Source organism: Taudactylus pleione, unplaced genomic scaffold (assembly GCF_031769625.1).
Source record: "Taudactylus pleione unplaced genomic scaffold, aTauple2 ptg000660l, whole genome shotgun sequence".
NCBI classification, from domain to species: domain Eukaryota; kingdom Metazoa; phylum Chordata; class Amphibia; order Anura; family Myobatrachidae; genus Taudactylus; species Taudactylus pleione.
Genome location: NW_028285062.1, coordinates 1881748 through 1903931, shown reverse-complemented (window position 1 = coordinate 1903931; position 22184 = coordinate 1881748). Strand labels below are relative to the sequence as shown.

At 51.4% G+C, this 22184-nt stretch overlaps 1 protein-coding gene across 4 annotated transcripts in view; it reads right to left on the bottom strand.

Annotated features, from left to right (window-relative positions):
• Positions 1–22184, bottom strand: part of NRDE2 (NRDE-2, necessary for RNA interference, domain containing) — a 57306-nt gene that overhangs the window by 9727 nt on the left and 25395 nt on the right. For all 4 annotated transcript variants that reach the window (XM_088455555.1, XM_088455556.1, XM_088455558.1 and 1 more), the window contains exons 7-11: positions 8429–8562; positions 6898–7021; positions 5625–5800; positions 4982–5368; positions 3131–4008 (exon numbers count right to left, since the gene is read on the bottom strand). In XM_088455555.1, the coding sequence (XP_088311681.1) occupies positions 3131–4008; positions 4982–5368; positions 5625–5800; positions 6898–7021; positions 8429–8562 (1699 nt within the window). The remainder of the gene's footprint in view (positions 1–3130; positions 4009–4981; positions 5369–5624; positions 5801–6897; positions 7022–8428; positions 8563–22184) is intronic.

Sequence of the window (22184 nt, the reverse complement as noted above, 5' to 3'; positions counted from 1 at the left end):
CAATCAATTAGAGCAAATATGGTTATGCTATCTTGAATTGGTAATAATAACATCACTGGCTTCTCATTATGTATGCGAATATGCGTGTTAAATACAGCTCAATAATGACTGACAAGCTTTCTACCTAATTGATGGACATTAATAATGATTGACACGCTTTCCACTTAATTGATGGACATTGTCAATTGACAATTACCCACACTGGTCAAGCAATAAAACAATTAAAAAGAGGTGGGACTTTGACTATTTATAACCCCAGGATATAGACCCATCCCCATGCCACATTGCTTTGAAGAAGACCCTAAGAGGGTTGAAACGCGTTGCAGTACCTGTTACATAAAGCGCAATCACCTTTGAGACACACCAGGACTCCAGTTCACACCCGCAGCAGAGGCATCGCGGTTAGCCACATACGCACACGTGACCCGGAAGCCGTCCACCAGTGCAACAGAGGACTTCAATCAACTAAGCCGGCAGGGGTAGAGCGGGATCCCAGTTGAGCCCCAGGAGGTAAGTCTCACACCGGAGGGGGACACGGCGCCTGGTTCCCCATCGAGCCGCCGCCATCAGATCTCCTCCCCAGGCTCACGCAGCCCACCCAGTCATTGCTGGAGGCGTGCGTCCGTTCATTCGGACCTGTGCTGCCGCAGAGTTCGGAGACGGGCAGCACAGTCCTGAGACTTGCTGTCCTGCTTCCTCCACACTCCCGTACTCCTACCCCAGGAAGATCTACACCTCGGGCACGATCTATCATCCATTAGCGGGCCGCCGCTAACTCTAACAATTAACATCTGCAGCACCACGGTTTTTGTGGATCATACTTTCTACATACCATCATATTTACAGCTGCTCGTCTACAAGTACACTTGCATGTACTTAACATCCAGCAAGCCATCAGTTACAAGAGGTTACCTACAAAAGTGCAACCTGATCAGTTGCTAAATTTCACCTTGTCCATTTATTGCTCAAATAGACCGCTGACCCATTTATCGCTGCAGCCCAAGTGACACTAGACGTTCACTACTTGTTTTTTGATGTGGAGAGCCTGCTCCCATCACTTTGTGATGTACATTGACTCTAATCATCAGTAATTATCATTATATATGATTCTTTGTATTCATGTCAGTTTTGTCTGTATTTTTTGTTTATGCAAGCTTCTCATAGTAGATACTTGAAATTATTTTTGGTTGTATGTACATATCGTTTTTGAGTTCTTTAGTAAACCTATGTTTCTTATTAGAACAGCCTCATCCATCTACATTTTCACACTATACTGTAGTACTATTCATTGCTTCGCATTACAATACATTAAGGGGTTTACAGAGCGTGTTTTTACCTTTTTACTTTGTATCTATACAGGAAGTTAGATACTCCTTCCCAACAAACGCAGCTTCCCCGTACAATAGGCTACAGCTCAGTGCGCAATTGTACTTTATACCTTCCCCCAATGAGCACAGTGGCCTCGATCATCTGTAAATGGAATAAGTTCGGAACCACCAGGACTCTTCCCAGAGTTGGCCGGCCGTCTAAACTGAGCGATCAGGGGAGAAGGGCCCTAGTCAGGGAGGTGACCAAGAACCCGATGGTCACTCTGTCAGAGCTACAGCATTCCTCTGTGGAGAGAGGAGAACCTTCCAGAAGGACAACCATCTATGCAGCAATCCACCAATCAGGCCTGTATGGTAGAGTGGCCAGCCGGAAGCCACTCCTTAGTAAATAGCACAAGGCAGCCCACCTGGAGTTCACCAAAATGCACCTGAAGGACTCTCAGACCATGAGAGACAACGATTGAACTCTTTGGCGTGAATGCCAGGCGTTATGTTTGGAGGAAACCAGGCACCGATCATCACCAGGCCAATACCATCCCTACAGTGAAGCATGGTGGTGGCAGCATCATGCTGTGGGGATGTTTTTCAGCGACAGGAACTGGGAGACTAGTCAGGATAGAGGGAAAGATGAATGCAGCAATGTACAGAGACATCCTGGATGAAAACCTGTTCATCTTTCAGCAGGACAACGACCCTAAGCACGCAGCCAAGATATCAAAGTAGTGGCTTCAGGACAACTCTGTGAATGTCCTTGAGAGCCCAGACTTGATTCCGAATAAACATCTCTGGAGAGATCTGAATATGGCTGTGCACCAACGCTTCCCATCCAACCTGATGGAGCTTGAGAGGTACTGCAAAGAGGAATGGGCGAAACTGCCCAAAGATAGGTGTGCCAAGCTTGTGGCATCATATTCAAAAAGACTTGAGGCTGTAATTGCTGCCAAAAGTGCATCAACAAAGTATTGACCAAAGGCTGTGATACTTATGTAGGGTTTTTTTTATTATTACATTTTCAAAAAATCTAAAAAAAACTTTGTACACATTGTCTTTATGGGGTATTGTGTGTAGAATTTTGAGGAGAAAAATTAATTTATTCCATTCTGGAATAAGGCTGTAACATAAAAAAATGTGGAAAAAGTGAAGCGTTGTGAATACTTTCCAAATGCACTGTAAGCATGGTCTAGCTCTCAGACCACATCGGTACACCAGGCCCTGTGTAAGCATGGTCTAGTTCTCAGAGCACATCGGTACACCAGGCCCTGTGTAAGCATGGTCTAGCTCTCATAGCACATCGGTACACCAGGCCCTGTGTAAGCGCAGTCTAGTTCTCAGAGCACATCGGTACACCAGGCCCTGTGTAAGCAGGGCCTAGCTCTCAGAGCAAAACAGTACAGCAGGCCCTGTGTAAGCATGGTCTAGCTCTCAGAGCACATCGGTACACCAGGCCCTGTGTAAGCATGGTCTAGCTCTCAGAGCACATCAGTACACCAGGCCCTGTGTAAGCATGGTCTAGCTCTCAGAGCACATCGGTACACCAGGCCCTGTGTAAGCACGGTCTAGATCTCAGAGCACATCGGTACACCAGGCCCTGTGTAAGCACGGTCTAGCTCTCAGAGCACATCAGTACACCAGGCCCTGCGTAAGCACGGTCTAGCTCTCAGAGCACATAGGTACACCAGGCCCTGTGTAAGCACGGTCTAGCTCCCAGAGCACAGCAGTACACCAGGTACTGTGTAAGCATGGTCTAGCTCTCAGAGCACATCGGTACACCAGGATTCTGTATCTCGGAATGACCCAGTCACCTCTGTACAGATTCCAGCAGCTTTTTCCTGTCTTCTTCTGCTCGGATTGCAAACAAATACGGTTCCAGACCGGCCGTCATCCTCCGGACTCCATCTATGAACCGCCTCGCTTTGCTGGCATTGTGAGAGCCGCTCTCAAATTGGATGTAAGATTTCCAGAGGGTGACATCAGAGGGGTAAGAACGCAAAGCAGCCATTAATGAGTCTCTGAGGGGGGCCCGTGGGTACACACTGACCTTAATATGGTACCTCAGCAAGTTTGTGTGCATCATTGTAACAGCCTTCAAAGGACTATAGGAGCCTTGTGATTCTTCACATAGTTCAGCAGGGGGCAGCTGTGAGTCAACAACTTCTCTGAACACAGCAATAGCAGCGTCTACCCCTACAGTCAGATACTGGAAAAGCGCAAAGCAGCCGGTTAAGCTGACCAGCAATGCAGACGCCGGGAGAGTCAAACAATCCTGCAGCGCCTGCTGATAAGCTTTCCGTGCTTTCAGAACAGTGATAGCTTGGACTGGCCCATTATGGGGAGTGTATTGAGCAGTCTCTGCAAGGCTGGTGAGTATGTGGACCGACCGTGACCCGGATCCTCCCTCAGGGTGTCCAAGCACCTCTGCTTCCAGTTCCGCATACAGTAAGCAGAGACTGCACAACTCCTGGTCCTTTAGTCCTCGGCTTCCGGCTAGGCCAATGGCTGCGTCAAATACCTTCCTGGCCTCGTCTGTGTTTCCCAGGAGCCACTCCAGGAGGGCGTACTGCTTCCAGAGCGCCAAGCTGCTTCTGTTACACGTCTCTTTCAGGAGGCCTTTCGCCAGACGTTTACTCCTCTTTCCCTGAGATCTCAGATTCTTTTTTCTTGTTTGAAGGTAGCGAATCACCTGGCATAAGAGATGAACAGAGCACAATTACTGGCCAGATAAAGGCCACCACTAGGAGCAGGGTATGGCCAGACATCTAATGCCGGGTACACACTAGACTAGATGTTGTCCGATCCGACCGGACGACATATCAGGCACATCGTCTAGTGTGTACCCTCAATGGCACTGACGATGTGCGCTCCCGCGCATAGTCAGCGACATCGCCTGACGGACCTGCATGCAGGGCCGACGGGCGACATAGTCAGTGAGGGCCATGCTGCTGAATATCACATGGCCCCCACTGCCGTGCTGTCTTTCTCGACATTGGCAAGTGTGTATGAACTTGCTGGTGCCGAGACCCCCGCCGGGTCCCGTCGCACGATAGGTCGGCTGGGTACACATCGTTAAATCCAGTTTAAGTTGACGTCTATTTATGTATAAGTCAGATACAATTTCCACAGTGGGGGCCTCTCCCAGCTGAGCCTGTACTACTGATGTCTCAATCAAGTCAATCATTTCAATAACAGCAAAAAAACTTATTAATGTGCAGAAAAGACCCTTAATGTATAAATACTGAATATCGGGGAGACTACGCCTACCAGATTAGTGCCACATTCAGGGGCCACAAGAGGGGAAAAGATGGGTACTAAGTGACCAGTCTATTAGGTAGACAAATGCTCCCTTTTGCCTCAGAGATTTGGCCATGCCCCCCCAGTATCACCCAGGCCCCCTATGTGTCTTGGCATCCCTGCCCATATCAGATAGTAGAGGTGTAGACAACCTGTGGCACTCCAGCTGCTGAGGCACTACACATCCCAGCATGTCCATAATTTTAGCATGCCCTAACAACCAAACTGTGTCAGGGCATGCTGGGATGTGTAGTTCCACAGCAGTTGGAGTGCCAACAGGTTGCCTACCCCTGAGATCATATGGATATAAACGTTATCCCTGCGCTAGTCTATAATAAATGAGCTGTGAGGGCGGATAACGATACCTTGGATATTTCATACTGGAGCCAACAGACAGAGAGCTTGGTTTTCTCTTCTCCCTGGGAGCAGGACATGGCGGCCTGGAAGACATTCTGGATGTAGCGCTCGCCTTCTTTACATTGACCTATCCGCTGCCTGCCTCTGCTCATGGTGTCCAGGTGTCCGACTGCGCCAACGCCAGACAGTGGAATCTCGTACGACATCAGGATCCGCTCGTAGGGTGGGAAGCTTTCAAAGATGGAGGTGTCGTCCAAGGAGAAGTACATACAAGTAGGGAAGAGTCGAGAACAACAGGGGACCCCTAGAAACTGCAGGAAGGACTCAATGAGCTGGAACTTCAACTCAGGGCTGGAGATCTTGAACATGGAAGGTCCCAGATCATCAAACAGGACCTGCAGCAGGGAGTGGCTGTTAGAATACAGCAGGCAGAGACAACCTCATATTCATCATTTAAATTGATGACCTGGGGTAGGGTCACAACATCTTTGTTCCCACACCAAACACATTTCCCTTTACTGCACACATAGTGACACATTATTGTGTAACTTCCAATAGATGCACTAGATTTCCCCAGGTGTGTAGGTTTCTGTCTCTAGTGTCTATGAAATTCCTGTTGTGTTGCTACCTGAGGAGTCTCTGTGCACCCACCTGTCTCTCAGGGTCCTCACAGTCTTCCTCTGTCGGTTTTTTGGCAGGGTCCGGGCTCCACGGCAACCAGTGCCTGGCCTCCCGGGAGCACTCTACGTCCAGCCAGATCTTATACCTGGGGCAGCTTCTGTCTTTTATATCAAGCTCCTCCTCTGCGTCGTCCTCTTCTTCTGCCCCTGTAATCACAGCCAGCGGTCACTACAGGCCAGGGAGGATAGGAGAATGGGTGGCACCACCAGTAAGCAATAGAAAGTGGCGAAGGGTGAAAGAGCGTACTGGCTCGAACTACAGGCTGTTTTTTAAAATTGCGTTTTTACGACACGAAAATATACTTGCACCCATTTTAACATACCCCCAATTTACGTGGAACAGTCATTTCGTGAAAAAAAAAATTGCTTTGTATCATTTTCAACGGTTTTTATTTCTTTTCAACCAAAATTGCACTGTCGTTTTTCGCCAAAGTGCGCAACCTACAAGTTTTTTGGGGGGTCCAAAGGGTTCTGAAAGAAATCCCCACATATTTGGCAAAAAAAATAGGGATTTTGCATTTTTTTTCGCCTGGTCTGGGATGGAGAAAACTTTTCTCCAGTTATTTTACGGCAATTGCATTTTCGCTTGTTTTTTTGCGAAAATATCCCCGTTTTCGCCGCTAATTGCATACGGCCCTTAACTTAGGGGTGGTCTATGTACCGTACATGCGCGTACTGGCTGCTCCATACAGGTTCCGCCACAGAGAAGCTTTTAAAGCAAAGGTTTGATACATACATAACAGCCACTAGTGTGACCTAGATTATCTTTCTCACTTCACTTCTAAAAGTAGTTTAATATTAAATATGGAGTCCATTAAGCCATACTAAGGTAACCTTGATTAAATGTGGGGCAATAGGACATGCACAGGGGTAGAGCGTACAATTAGTATGTACCTTGCGGTTACGTAAATATCAGCTATGACATAACATTTCTTTACTTAGGGGGTTATTTGGACGTCTTCCTGCTTGTTGGTCCCTGACTCTCGTGCGCTCTCGTCATCCTCAGTTACCAGCTGCGCAGATACCCGGCTGTGGCCGCACGATATTAATGTAGAGTGGAAGTGAGGATGAGTATACACCTGGAACACTGGGGAATGTTTTATGTGCCGGGACTAAAGAGGATTTGCACACTCATTGTCAGATCCGCAGCAATCTTAAGTAATGGGAATATGTGCAGCACCGTAGAGCTGGGTAAGCTCTAGGACCACCCGTAGGTCTCGGTCACTGGACTATAGTAAGATTACCCAGGTCGTTGATGACGATCCAGCCTCCCCTCTCCTGTTGCAGCATCCACGCACGCCAGCCCTTTGCACCTTTCTCACCGAATCGGGGCTCCCCACTGTCCCAGAACGGCTCCAAAAATTCCACCTACATGAAATAAAAAACACACAAAACAGTTATTTCTACTACATTTAGATTACAGTTTGTAAACTGATCTTTTACTTGTTCTGGTCTCGTTTTGATTTCGTATAATGTAGTCCATCAGACCTGTGCCAGGTGGGCCGGGAAAGGGATATATTCCCTTATTAATGGTTATTAGGGTCACCGTGAGGTGTGTGAGCCTTAAGCCGCATACACACTAGACGATAAGTTGGACGATATGAACGATGTCGTTCATAACCTGTTCTTGCAGAGCAACCGGACGATATCATCAGGTTCTGCAAGGGTGGGATTGAGGGACCGTGCAGTCACTGAACGATATCATTAACGACATTGAGCCCAGCAGTGGCGATGTATCAAGACTTCTAAAGAATGAAGAAGTTACCCATAGCAACCAATTAGCTTCTATGTAACAGTTTATAGAATGTACTTGATAAATGCTAGCTGGTAACGGATTGGTTGCTATGGGCAACTTCACTCTCTATGAGGCTGGATACAACTCCCCTTTAATAGCAGTACGGCTCACTGATTCAGCGCCGTGGAAATGGCGGACAGTCGCTGACGGAGTGGGAGCGCGCTGGACAGAGGGAAAGTGCAGGGTGAGAAGCAGGAGGATGGGGGTCTGTGGGGGGCTTACAATCTAGGGAAAGAACAGCAAATGTCTCATTCATTGCCTGGGCTTAGGCCATTCGTAGAGTCCACCAATATGATGGGGCACGCACACTGGCAGGCGGAAGTGACTGCACAGACTTCCCTGCTCATTAGCGCACAGGTTACCCTGTAACATAAGTGGGAGCAGAGTTGTGCTGAGACCGGCAATGACTTAGGCTCATTACTATAAATGTACAGAACTAATTATATTGACTGTGTAGTGACCTGATCTCAGCTTAGATCTCTATCAAATATAAATCTACGTCACTCGGTTCCTCGCAGAGTCACCAATGACAACTCCAAACCCTCTGGGGGTGTCCTGGCAGAGGCGCGTCTCTGAGCACAGCCCTTCTACATAACAAGGCTGGAAAGAGACACTCACCACTCAGTGACCGCGCTTGAACGGCAAATATAGTCCAGGTTGATGGCTCTTCCCACCAGAGATGGTGATCGGTTCATTGGCTGCACCCAGGGAAAAATGACCTCACTGCACATAAAGGGGACTGATGCCACTGCTATACTCGCTGTGTTCAGGGCTTTGTTTAGAGGTTGAGGTAACTTGTCCTGCTCCAGTTTGGTGAAATTAAATGTACTATTAAAAAAAAAGGTGGGTACCGAACAGTGGGCAATAAAAGGTGGGTCAGGCACATGGCGCAGGCCAGCCACACGTCCAGGCCAGCCACACGTCCAGGCCAGCCACACGGCGGAGGTCATAACTCAGAGGTCGCTAGAGCAACATTTTACCTGCTCTCTTGTGGTCATGTCCTTCACGCTGTCTGGTTTATTGAAGGTGAAGTCGATAAGCGCTTGGAACAAGGACACTGCTTTCTCGCAGTGCCCGGCCTGGCGTAGGAAGTGACACTGTTGCAGGAACACGTCTGTTAGAGGGAAAGCAGATGGGTTTGCATTAACAGAAGCATTACGTGTAACTACATCAGGTGCTGCCTGGCCAGTCCCAGATTCCTACATACTGATGTCACCCATAACCAAAACTCTGCCACTATTTCCAGTACTGGGAGAATCCATCCAAGCAAGTCCTGACAACCACTTACTGGGGCACAGATTGTCTATTTCAGACGTTCATATAGATATTATGGGATGCAATGGCGGAACTAGCGGCGGCTGTGTGTTTGTTATAGCAGCCAATGAGAGTCAGACAGATTCTCATTGGCTGCTGCGTCCACAAAGGGAGCGGTCTGGAGCTGACTCATGAGCTCTGCCTTCCCCCGCAGCGAGAGGCCAGGAGTAGAAAACAGCGGCGGGTGTGTGTGTGTGTGTGTGTGTGTGTGTGTGTAAGGGGGCACGGGAACTGGCACAGCATGGGGGGGCGCTACTGGGGGCACTGTATAGGGAGAATTACTACTGGAGGCAATGCATGGGGGAGGACTACTACTGGGGGCAATGCAAAGAGGGAACTACTACTGGGGGCCCTGCATAGGGGAAACTACTACTGGGGGCCCTGCATAGGGGAAACTACTACTGGGGGCACAGCATAGGAGGGAATACTACTGGGGGCACAGCATAGGAGGGAATACTACTGGGGGCACAGCATAGGAGGGAATACTACTGGGGGCACAGCATAGGAGGGAATACTACTGGGGGCACAGCATAGGAGGGAATACTACTGGGGGCACAGCATAGGAGGGAATACTACTGGGGGCACTGCATACGGGGGATGATCTGGGGCACTGCATAGGGGAATTACTACTGGGGGCACAGCATAAGGGGGGATTACTGCTGGAGTCACTGCATAGGAGGAACGATCTGGGGCACTGCATAGGGGGGATTACTACTGGGGGCACTGCATAGGGGACTACTACTGGGGGCACTGCATAGGGGACTACTACTGGGGGCACTGCATAGGGGACTACTACTGGGGGCACTGCATAGGGGACTACTACTGGGGGCACTGCATAGGGGACAACTACTGGGGGCACTGCATAGGGGACAACTACTGGGGGCACTGCATAGGGGACAACTACTGGGGGCACTGCATAGGGGACAACTACTGGGGGCACTGCATAGGGGACAACTACTGGGGGCACTGCATAGGGGACAACTACTGGGGGCACTGCATAGGGGACAACTACTGGGGGCACTGCATAGGGGACAACTACTGGGGGCACTGCATAGGGGACAACTACTGGGGGCACTGCATAGGGGACAACTACTGGGGGCACTGCATAGGGGACAACTACTGGGGGCACTGCATAGGGGACAACTACTGGGGGCACTGCATAGGGGACAACTACTGGGGGCACTGCATAGGGGACAACTACTGGGGGCACTGCATAGGGGACAACTACTGGGGGCACTGCATAGGGGACAACTACTGGGGGCACTGCATAGGGGACAACTACTGGGGGCACTGCATAGGGGACAACTACTGGGGGCACTGCATAGGGGACAACTACTGGGGGCACTGCATAGGGGACAACTACTGGGGGCACTGCATAGGGGACAACTACTGGGGGCACTGCATAGGGGACAACTACTGGGGGCACTGCATAGGGGACAACTACTGGGGGCACTGCATAGGGGACAACTACTGGGGGCACTGCATAGGGGACAACTACTGGGGGCACTGCATAGGGGACAACTACTGGGGGCACTGCATAGGGGACAACTACTGGGGGCACTGCATAGGGGACAACTACTGGGGGCACTGCATAGGGGACAACTACTGGGGGCACTGCATAGGGGACAACTACTGGGGGCACTGCATAGGGGACAACTACTGGGGGCACTGCATAGGGGACAACTACTGGGGGCACTGCATAGGGGACAACTACTGGGGGCACTGCATAGGGGACAACTACTGGGGGCACTGCATAGGGGACAACTACTGGGGGCACTGCATAGGGGACAACTACTGGGGGCACTGCATAGGGGACAACTACTGGGGGCACTGCATAGGGGACAACTACTGGGGGCACTGCATAGGGGACAACTACTGGGGGCACTGCATAGGGGACAACTACTGGGGGCACTGCATAGGGGACAACTACTGGGGGCACTGCATAGGGGACAACTACTGGGGGCACTGCATAGGGGACAACTACTGGGGGCACTGCATAGGGGACAACTACTGGGGGCACTGCATAGGGGACAACTACTGGGGGCACTGCATAGGGGACAACTACTGGGGGCACTGCATAGGGGACAACTACTGGGGGCACTGCATAGGGGACAACTACTGGGGGCACTGCATAGGGGACAACTACTGGGGGCACTGCATAGGGGACAACTACTGGGGGCACTGCATAGGAGACAACTACTGGGGGCACTGCATAGGGGGGATTACTACTGGGGTCAGAGCATAAGGAGGGTTTACTACTGGAGGCACTGCATAGGAGAAACAATCTGAGGCACTGAACAGGGGGATTACTACTGGGGGCACTGCATAGGGGGGGGATTACTACAGGGGGCACTGCATGGGGGGGACTACTACTGGGGGCACTACTACTGGAGGCACTGCATAGGGTGGGACTACTACTGGGGGCACTGCATAGGGGGGACTACTACTGGGGGCACTGCATAGGGGGGACTACTACTGGGGGCACTGCATAGGGGGGACTACTACTGGGGGCACTGCATAGGGGGGACTACTACTGGGGGCACTGCATAGGGGAAATTACAACTGGGGACACTGCATAGGGGGGAATAAACCTGGGAGCAATGCATAGGGGGGACTACTACTGGGGGCAATGCATAGGGGGGACTACTACTGGGGGAACTGCATATGGGGGACCACTACTGGGGGCACTGTATAGGGGGGACCACTACTGGGGGCACTGCATAGGGGGGACCACTACTGGGGGGCACTGCATAGGGGGGACCACTACTGGGGGGCACTGCATAGGGGGGACCACTACTGGGGGGCACTGCATAGGGGGGACCACTACTGGGGGGCACTGCATAGGGGGGACCACTACTGGGGGGCACTGCATAGGGGGGGACCACTACTGGGGGGCACTGCATAGGGGGGACCACTACTGGGGGGCACTGCATAGGGGGGACCACTACTGGGGGGCACTGCATAGGGGGGACCACTACTGGGGGGCACTGCATAGGGGGGACCACTACTGGGGGGCACTGCATAGGGGGGACCACTACTGGGGGGCACTGCATAGGGGGGACCACTACTGGGGGGCACTGCATAGGGGGGACCACTACTGGGGGGCACTGCATAGGGGGGACCACTACTGGGGGGCACTGCATAGGGGGGACCACTACTGGGGGGCACTGCATAGGGGGGACCACTACTGGGGGGCACTGCATAGGGGGGACCACTACTGGGGGGCACTGCATAGGGGGGACCACTACTGGGGGGCACTGCATAGGGGGGACCACTACTGGGGGGCACTGCATAGGGGGGACCACTACTGGGGGGCACTGCATAGGGGGGACCACTTCTGGGGGGCACTGCATAGGGGGGACCACTTCTGGGGGCACTGCATAGGGGGGACCACTTCTGGGGGCACTGCATAGGGGGACCCCTTCTGGGGGCACTACTACTGGGGACACTGCATAGGGGGGTCCAAAGCATATTCTTGCACCTGGGCCCACCACTCTCTAGTTCCGCCACTGATGGGATAAGTAGTTTTTGTCGCACTCCCTCTCACATCAAAGTCCATTTTGTGTTCCCCTCTATGCACGTGTTAACACTTAGTACTGAAACAGGAGTTGATACAACCATGCTATGAGCAGACACACCAATCACAAGCCATAACCTGGAGACCAGTCCACCCCACCCCTTGTCCGCAGCCATTTAAATAAGTTTAACAAAACAAATTTGCTGTTTCTGTATAACACTATGAGGGAGGGACCTTGTTAGGAAAAATATGTCCTCGGTGCCAGTGCAGTTTTATGAGAATCTATCCCTATAGTGCTTCCTGCTGTAATGTATCAGGCAGTATCTGATTTACACATTGGCGTGACCTTAATTTCATGTGATCATTCAAAGCCAAAGCCGTGAGAGCTGACAGACTTCCCCCAGGTGTCACTTATCACATTACTCAGCGCAGTCTCCTATATACAGACTCAGGAGCACACAGATATACAGGTGTCACATATCACATTACTCAGCACAGTCTCCCATATACAGACTCAGGAGCAAACAGATATACAGGTGTCACATATCACATTACTCAGCGCACTCTCCCATATACAGACTCAGGAGCACACAGATATACAGGTGTCACATATCACATCACTCAGCGCAGTCTCCCATATACAGACTCAGGAGCACACAGATATACAGGTGTCACATATCACATTACTCAGCACACTCTCCCATATACAGACTCAGGTGCACAAACATATACAGGGGTCACATATCACATTATTCAGCACAGTCTCCCATATACAGACTCAGGAGCACACAGATATACAGGTGTCACATATCTCATTACTCAGCACAGTCTCCCATATACAGACTCAGGAGCACACAGATATACAGGTGTCACATTACTCAGCGCAGTCTCCCATATACAGACTCAGATGCACACAGATATACAGGTGTCACATTACTCAGCGCAGTCTCCCATATATAGACTCAGGAGCACACAGATATACAGGTGTCACATATCACATTACTCAGCACAGTCTCCCATATATAGACTCAGGAGCACACAGATATACAGGTGTCACATATCACATTACTCAGCGCAGTCTCCTATATACAGACTCAGGTACACATGTATCACATATCACATTACTCAGCACAGTCACCCATATACAGACTCAGGGGCACACAGATATACAGGTGTCACATATCACATCTACTGTGGGGATTACTACTGGGGGAACTGCATAGCGGGGATTATTACTGGGGGCACAGCATAGGAGGGACTACTACTGGGGGCACAGCATAGGGGAGATTACTACTGGAGACACTGTATAGGAGGGACGATCTGGGGCACTGCATAGGGGGGATTACTACTGGAGGCACTGCATAGGAGGGAAAACTACTGGGGGCACTGCATAGGTGGATTACTGCTGGTGGCAGAGCATAAGGGGGATTACTTCTGGAGTCACTGCATAGGAGGGACGATCTGGGGCACTGCATAGGGGGATTACTACTAGGGGCACTGCATAGGGGACTACTACTGGGGGCACTGCATATGGAGGATTACTACTGGAGACACTGCATAGGAGGGACGATCTGGGGCACTGCATAGGGGGGATTACTACTGGGGGCAATGCAAAGAGGGGACTACTACTGGGGGCACTGCATAGGGGAAACTGCTACTGGGGGCACAGCATAGGAAGGACTACTACTGGGGGCACTGCATAGGGGGGGATTACTACTGGAGACACTGCATAGGGGGGACGATCTGGGGCACTGCATAGGGGGGACTACTACTGGAGCCACTGCATAGGAGGGGCGATCTGGGGCACTGCATAGAGGGGATTTACTACTGGAGACACTGCATAGGAGGGACTACTACTGGGGGCACTGCATAGGGGGATTACTACTGGAGACACTGCATAGGGGGATTACTACTGGGGGCAGAGCATTAGGGGGGATGACTTCTGGAGTCACTGCATAGGAGAGACGATCTGGGGCACTGCATAGGGGGGATTACTACTGGGGGCACTTCATAGGGGACTACTACTGGGGGCACTGCATAGGGGGGACTACTACTAGGGGCACTGCATAGGGGGGACTACTACTAGGGGCACTGCATAGGAGGGACGATCTGGGGCACTGCATAGGGCGGATTACTACTGGGGGCACTGCATAGGGGGGGGATTACTACTGGGGGCACTGCATAAGGGGGATTACTACTGGGGGCACTGCATAGGGGGGGATTACTACTGGGGCACTGCATAGGGGGGGATTACTACTGGGGGGCAATGCATGGGGGGGACTACTACTGGGGGGCAATGCATAGCGGGGACAACTACTGGGGGCACTGCATAGGGGGGACTACTACTGGGAGGCACTGTATAGGGTGGGACTACTACTGGGGGCACTGTATAGGGTGGGACTACTACTGGGGCAATGCATAGGGGGGACTACTACTGGGGGCACTGCATAGGGGGGATTACTACTGGAGACACTGCATAGGGGGGGCGATCTGGGGCACTGCATAGGGGGGACTACTACTGGAGGCACTGCATAGGAGGGGCGATCTGGGGCACTGCATAGAGGGGATTTACTACTGGAGACACTGCATAGGAGGGACTACTACTGGAGGCACTGCATAGGGGGGGATTACTACTGGGGCACTGCATAGGGGGGGATTACTACTGGGGGCACTGCATAGGGGGGGATTACTACTGGGGGCACTGCATAGGGGGGATTACTACTGGGGGCACTGCATAGGTGGGACTACTACTGGGGGCACTGCATGGGGGGGACTACTACTGGGGGCACTGCATGGGGGGGACTACTACTGGGGGGCACTGCATGGGGGGGACTACTACTGGGGGGCACTGCATGGGGGGGGACTACTACTGGGAGGCACTGTATAGGGTGGGACTACTACTGGGAGGCACTGTATAGGGTGGGACTACTACTGGGGCACTGCATAGGGGGGGACTACTACTGGAGGCACTGCATAGGGGGGACCACTTCTGAAGGCACTGCATAGGGGGACCCCTTCTGGAGGCACTGCATAGGGGGACCCCTTCCGGGGGCAACTGCATAGGGGGTCCCCTTCTGGGGGCAACTGCATAGGGGGTCCCCTTCTGGGGGCAACTGCATAGGGGGTCCCCTTCTGGGGGCAACTGCATAGGGGGTCCCCTTCTGGGGGCAACTGCATAGGGGGTCCCCTTCTGGGGGCAACTGCATAGGGGGTCACCTTCTGGGGGCAACTGCATAGGGGGTCCCCTTCTGGGGGCAACTGCATAGGGGGTCCCCTTCTGGGGGCAACTGCATAGGGGGTCCCCTTCTGGGGGCAACTGCATAGGGGGTCCCCTTCTGGGGGCAACTGCATAGGGGGTCCCCTTCTGGGGGCAACTGCATAGGGGGACCCCTTCTGGGGGCAACTGCATAGGGGGACCCCTTCTGGGGGCAACTGCATAGGGGGACCCCTTCTGGGGGCAACTGCATAGGGGGACCCCTTCTGGGGGCAACTGCATAGGGGGACCCCTTCTGGGGGCAACTGCATAGGGGGACCCCTTCTGGGGGCAACTGCATAGGGGGACCCCTTCTGGGGGCAACTGCATAGGGGGACCCCTTCTGGGGGCAACTGCATAGGGGGACCCCTTCTGGGGGCAACTGCATAGGGGGACCCCTTCTGGGGGCACTACATAGGGGGACCCCTTCTGGGGGCACTACATAGGGGGACCCCTTCTGGGGGCACTGCATAGGGGGGTCCAAAGCATATTCTTGCACCTGGACCCACCACTCTCTAGTTCCGCCACTGATGGGATAAGTAGTTTTTGTCGCACTCCCTCTCACATCAAAGTCCATTTTGTGTTCCCCTCTATGCACGTGTTAACGCTTAGTACTGAAACAGGAGTTGATACAACCATGCTATGAGCAGACACACCAATCACAAGCCATAACCTGGAGACCAGTCCACCCCACCCCTTGTCCGCAGCCATTTAAACAAGTTTAACAAAACAAATTTGCTGTTTCTGTATAACACTATGAGGGAGGGACCTTGTTAGGAAAAATATGTCCTCGGTGCCAGTGCAGTTTTATGAGAATCTATCCCTATAGTGCTTCCTGCTGTAATGTATCAGGCAGTATCTGATTTACACATTGGCGTGACCTTAATTTCATGTGATCATTCAAAGCCAAAGCCGTGAGAGCTGACAGACTTCCCCCAGGTGTCACTTATCACATTACTCAGCGCAGTCTCCTATATACAGACTCAGGAGCACACAGATATACAGATGTCACCTATCACATTACTCAGCACAGTCTCCTATATACAGACTCAGGAGCACCCAGATATACAGGTGTCACATATCACATTACTCAGCGCAGTCTCCCATATACAGACTCAGGAGCACACAGATATACAGGTGTCAAATATCACATTACTCAGCACAGTCTCCTATATACAGACTCAGGAGCACACAGATATACAGGTGTCACATATCACATTACTCAGCGCAGTCTCCCATATACAGACTCAGGAGCACACAGATATACAGGTGTCACATATCACATTACTCAGCGCAGTCTCCCATATACAGACTCAGGAGCACACAGATATACAGGTGTCACATATCACATTACTCAGCGCAGTCTCCCATATACAGACTCAGGAGCACACAGATATACAGGTGTCACATATCACGTTACTCAGCGCAGTCTCCTATATACAGACTCAGGTGCACACAGATATACAGGTGTCACATATCACATTACTCAGCACAGTCTCCCATATACAGACTCAGGAGCACACAGATATACAGGTGTCACATATCACATTACTCAGCGCAGTCTCCTATATACAGACTCAGGAGCACACAGATATACAGGTGTCACATATCACATTACTCAGCGCACTCTCCCATATACAGACTCAGGAGCACACAGATATACAGGTGTCACATATCACATCACTCAGCGCAGTCTCCCATATACAGACTCAGGTGCACAAACATATACAGGTATCACATATCACATTACTCAGCACAGTCTCCCATATACAGACTCAGGTGCACAAACATATACAGGTATCACATATCACATTATTCAGCACAGTCTCCCATATACAGACTCAGGAGCACACAGATATACAGGTGTCACAGATCACATTACTCAGCACAGTCTCCCATATACAGACTCAGGAGCACACAGATATACAGGTGTCACATTACTCAGCGCAGTCTCCCATATACAGACTCAGGAGCACACAGATATACAGGTGTCACATATCACATTACTCAGCTCACTCTCCCATATATAGACTCAGAAGCACACAGATATACAGGTGTCACACATCACATTACTCAGCACAGTCTCCCATATACAGACTCAGGAGCACAGATATACAGGTGTCACATATCACATTACTCAGCGCAGTCTCCTATATACAGACTCAGGTACACATGTATCACATATCACATTACTCAGCACAGTCACCCATATACAGACTCAGGGGCACACAGATATACAGGTGTCACATATCACATCTACTGTGGGGATTACTACTGGGGGAACTGCATAGCGGGGATTATTACTGGGGGCACAGCATAGGAGGGACTACTACTGGGGGCACAGCATAGGGGAGATTACTACTGGAGACACTGTATAGGAGGGACGATCTGGGGCACTGCATAGGGGGGATTACTACTGGAGGCACTGCATAGGAGGGAAAACTACTGGGGGCACTGCATAGGTGGATTACTGCTGGTGGCAGAGCATAAGGGGGATTACTTCTGGAGTCACTGCATAGGAGGGACGATCTGGGGCACTGCATAGGGGGGATTACTACTAGGGGCACTGCATAGGGGACTACTACTGGGGGCACTGCATATGGAGGATTACTACTGGAGACACTGCATAGGAGGGACGATCTGGGGCACTGCATAGGGGGGATTACTACTGGGGGCAATGCAAAGAGGGGACTACTACTGGGGGCACTGCATAGGGGAAACTGCTACTGGGGGCACAGCATAGGAAGGACTACTACTGGGGGCACTGCATAGGGGGGGATTACTACTGGAGACACTGCATAGGGGGGACGATCTGGGGCAATGCATAGGGGGGACTACTACTGGAGCCACTGCATAGGAGGGGCGATCTGGGGCACTGCATAGAGGGGATTTACTACTGGAGACACTGCATAGGAGGGACTACTACTGGGGGCACTGCATAGGGGGATTACTACTGGAGACACTGCATAGGGGGATTACTACTGGGGGCAGAGCATTAGGGTGGATGACTTCTGGAGTCACTGCATAGGAGAGACGATCTGGGGCACTGCATAGGGCGGATTACTACTGGGGGCACTGCATAGGGGGGGATTACTACTGGGGGCACTGCATAAGGGGGATTACTACTGGGGGCACTGCATAGGGGGGGATTACTACTGGGGCACTGTATAGGGGGGGATTACTACTGGGGCACTGTATAGGGGGGACTACTACTGGGGGGCAATGCATGGGGGGGACTACTACTGGGGGCACTGCATAGGGGGGACTACTACTGGGAGGCACTGTATAGGGTGGGACTACTACTGGGGGCACTGTATAGGGTGGGACTACTACTGGGGCAATGCATAGGGGGGACTACTACTGGGGGCACTGCATAGGGGGGATTACTACTGGAGGCACTGCATAGGGGGGACTACTACTGGAGGCACTGCATAGGGGGGACTACTACTGGAGGCACTGCATAGGAGGGGCGATCTGGGGCACTGCATAGAGGGGATTTACTACTGGAGACACTGCATAGGAGGGACTACTACTGGAGGCACTGCATAGGGGGGGATTACTACTGGGGCACTGCATAGGGGGGGATTACTACTGGGGGCACTGCATAGGGGGGGATTACTACTGGGGGCACTGCATAGGTGGGACTACTACTGGGGGCACTGCATGGGGGGGGACTACTACTGGGGGCACTGCATGGGGGGGACTACTACTGGGGGGCACTGCATGGGGGGGGACTACTACTGGGAGGCACTGCATAGGGGGGACTACTACTGGGAGGCACTGTATAGGGTGGGACTACTACTGGGGCACTGTATAGGGTGGGACTACTACTGGGGGCAATGCATAGGGGGGACTACTACTGGGGGCAATGAACAGGGGCGACTACTACTGGAGGCACTGCATAGGGGGGACCACTTCTGGAGGCACTGCATAGGGGGACCCCTTCTGGAGGCACTGCATAGGGGGACCCCTTCTGGGGGCAACTGCATAGGGGGACCCCTTCTGGGGGCAACTGCATAGGGGGACCCCTTCTGGGGGCAACTGCATAGGGGGACCCCTTCTGGGGGCAACTGCATAGGGGGACCCCTTCTGGGGGCAACTGCATAGGGGGACCCCTTCTGGGGGCAACTGCATAGGGGGACCCCTTCTGGGGGCAACTGCATAGGGGGACCCCTTCTGGGGGCAACTGCATAGGGGGACCCCTTCTGGGGGCAACTGCATAGGGGGACCCCTTCTGGGGGCAACTGCATAGGGGGACCCCTTCTGGGGGCAACTGCATAGGGGGACCCCTTCTGGGGGCACTGCATAGGGGGACCCCTTCTGGGGGCACTGCATAGGGGGGTCCAAAGCATATTCTTGCACCTGGACCCACCACTCTCTAGTTCCGCCACTGATGGGATAAGTAGTTTTTGTCGCACTCCCTCTCACATCAAAGTCCATTTTGTGTTCCCCTCTATGCACGTGTTAACGCTTAGTACTGAAACAGGAGTTGATACAACCATGCTATGAGCAGACACACCAATCACAAGCCATAACCTGGAGACCAGTCCACCCCACCCCTTGTCCGCAGCCATTTAAACAAGTTTAACAAAACAAATTTGCTGTTTCTGTATAACACTATGAGGGAGGGACCTTGTTAGGAAAAATATGTCCTCGGTGCCAGTGCAGTTTTATGAGAATCTATCCCTATAGTGCTTCCTGCTGTAATGTATCAGGCAGTATCTGATTTACACATTGGCGTGACCTTAATTTCATGTGATCATTCAAAGCCAAAGCCGTGAGAGCTGACAGACTTCCCCCAGGTGTCACTTATCACATTACTCAGCGCAGTCTCCTATATACAGACTCAGGAGCAGAGAGATATACAGGTGTCACATATCACATTACTCAGCGCAGTCTCCTATATACAGACTCAGGAGCACAGAGATATACAGGTGTCAAATATCACATTACTCAGCACAGTCTCCTATATACAGACTCAGGAGCACACAGATATACAGATGTCACATATCACATTACTCAGCACAGTCTCCTATATACAGACTCAGGAGCACACAGATATACAGGTGTCACATATCACATTACTCAGCGCAGTCTCCTATATACAGACTCAGGAGCACACAGATATACAGGTGTCACATATCACATTACTCAGCACAGTCTCCCATATACAGACTCAGGAGCACACAGATATACAGGTGTCACCTATCACATTACTCAGCACAGTCTCCTATATACAGACTCAGGAGCACCCAGATATACAGGTGTCACATATCACATTACTCAGCGCAGTCTCCTATATACAGACTCAGGAGTACACAGATATACAGGTGTCACATATCACATTACTCAGCACAGTCTCCCATATACAGACTCAGGAGCACACATGTACACAGATGCCACCTATCACATTACTCAGCGCAGTCTCCTATATACAGACTCAGGAGCACACAGACATACAGGTGTCACCTATCACATTAATCAGCAGTCTCCCATATACAGACTCAGGAGCACACAGATATACAGGGGTCACATATCACGTTACTCAGCGCAGTCTCCCATATACAGACTCAGGAGCACACAGATATACAGGTGTCACATATCACATTACTCAGCGCAGTCTCCCATATACAGACTCAGGAGCACACAGATATACAGGTGTCACATATCACATTACTCAGCGCAGTCTCCCATATACAGACTCAGGAGCACACAGATATACAGGTGTCACATATCACATTACTCAGCGCAGTCTCCCATATACAGACTCAGGAGCACACAGATATACAGGTGTCACATATCACGTTACTCAGCGCAGTCTCCTATATACAGACTCAGGTGCACACAGATATACAGGTGTCACATATCACATTACTCAGCACAGTCTCCCATATACAGACTCAGGAGCACACAGATATACAGGTGTCACATATCACATTACTCAGCGCAGTCTCCTATATACAGACTCAGGAGCACACAGATATACAGGTGTCACATATCACATTACTCAGCGCAGTCTCCTATATACAGACTCAGGTGCACACAGATATACAGGTGTCACATATCACATTACTCAGCACAGTCTCCCATATACAGACTCAGGAGCACACAGATATACAGGTGTCACCTATCACATTACTCAGCACAGTCTCCTATATACAGACTCAGGAGCACCCAGATATACAGGTGTCACATATCACATTACTCAGCGCAGTCTCCTATATACAGACTCAGGAGCACACAGATATACAGGTGTCACATATCACATTACTCAGCACAGTCTCCCATATACAGACTCAGGAGCACACAGATATACAGGTGTCACCTATCACATTACTCAGCACAGTCTCCTATATACAGACTCAGGAGCACCCAGATATACAGGTGTCACATATCACATTACTCAGCGCAGTCTCCCATATACAGACTCAGGAGCACACAGGTACACAGATGCCACCTATCACATTACTCAGCACAGTCTCCTATATACAGACTCAGGAGCACACAGATATACAGGTGTCACATATCACATTACTCAGCGCAGTCTCCTATATACAGACTCAGGAGCACACAGATATACAGGTGTCACATATCACATTACTCAGCACAGTCTCCCATATACAGACTCAGGAGCACACAGATATACAGGTGT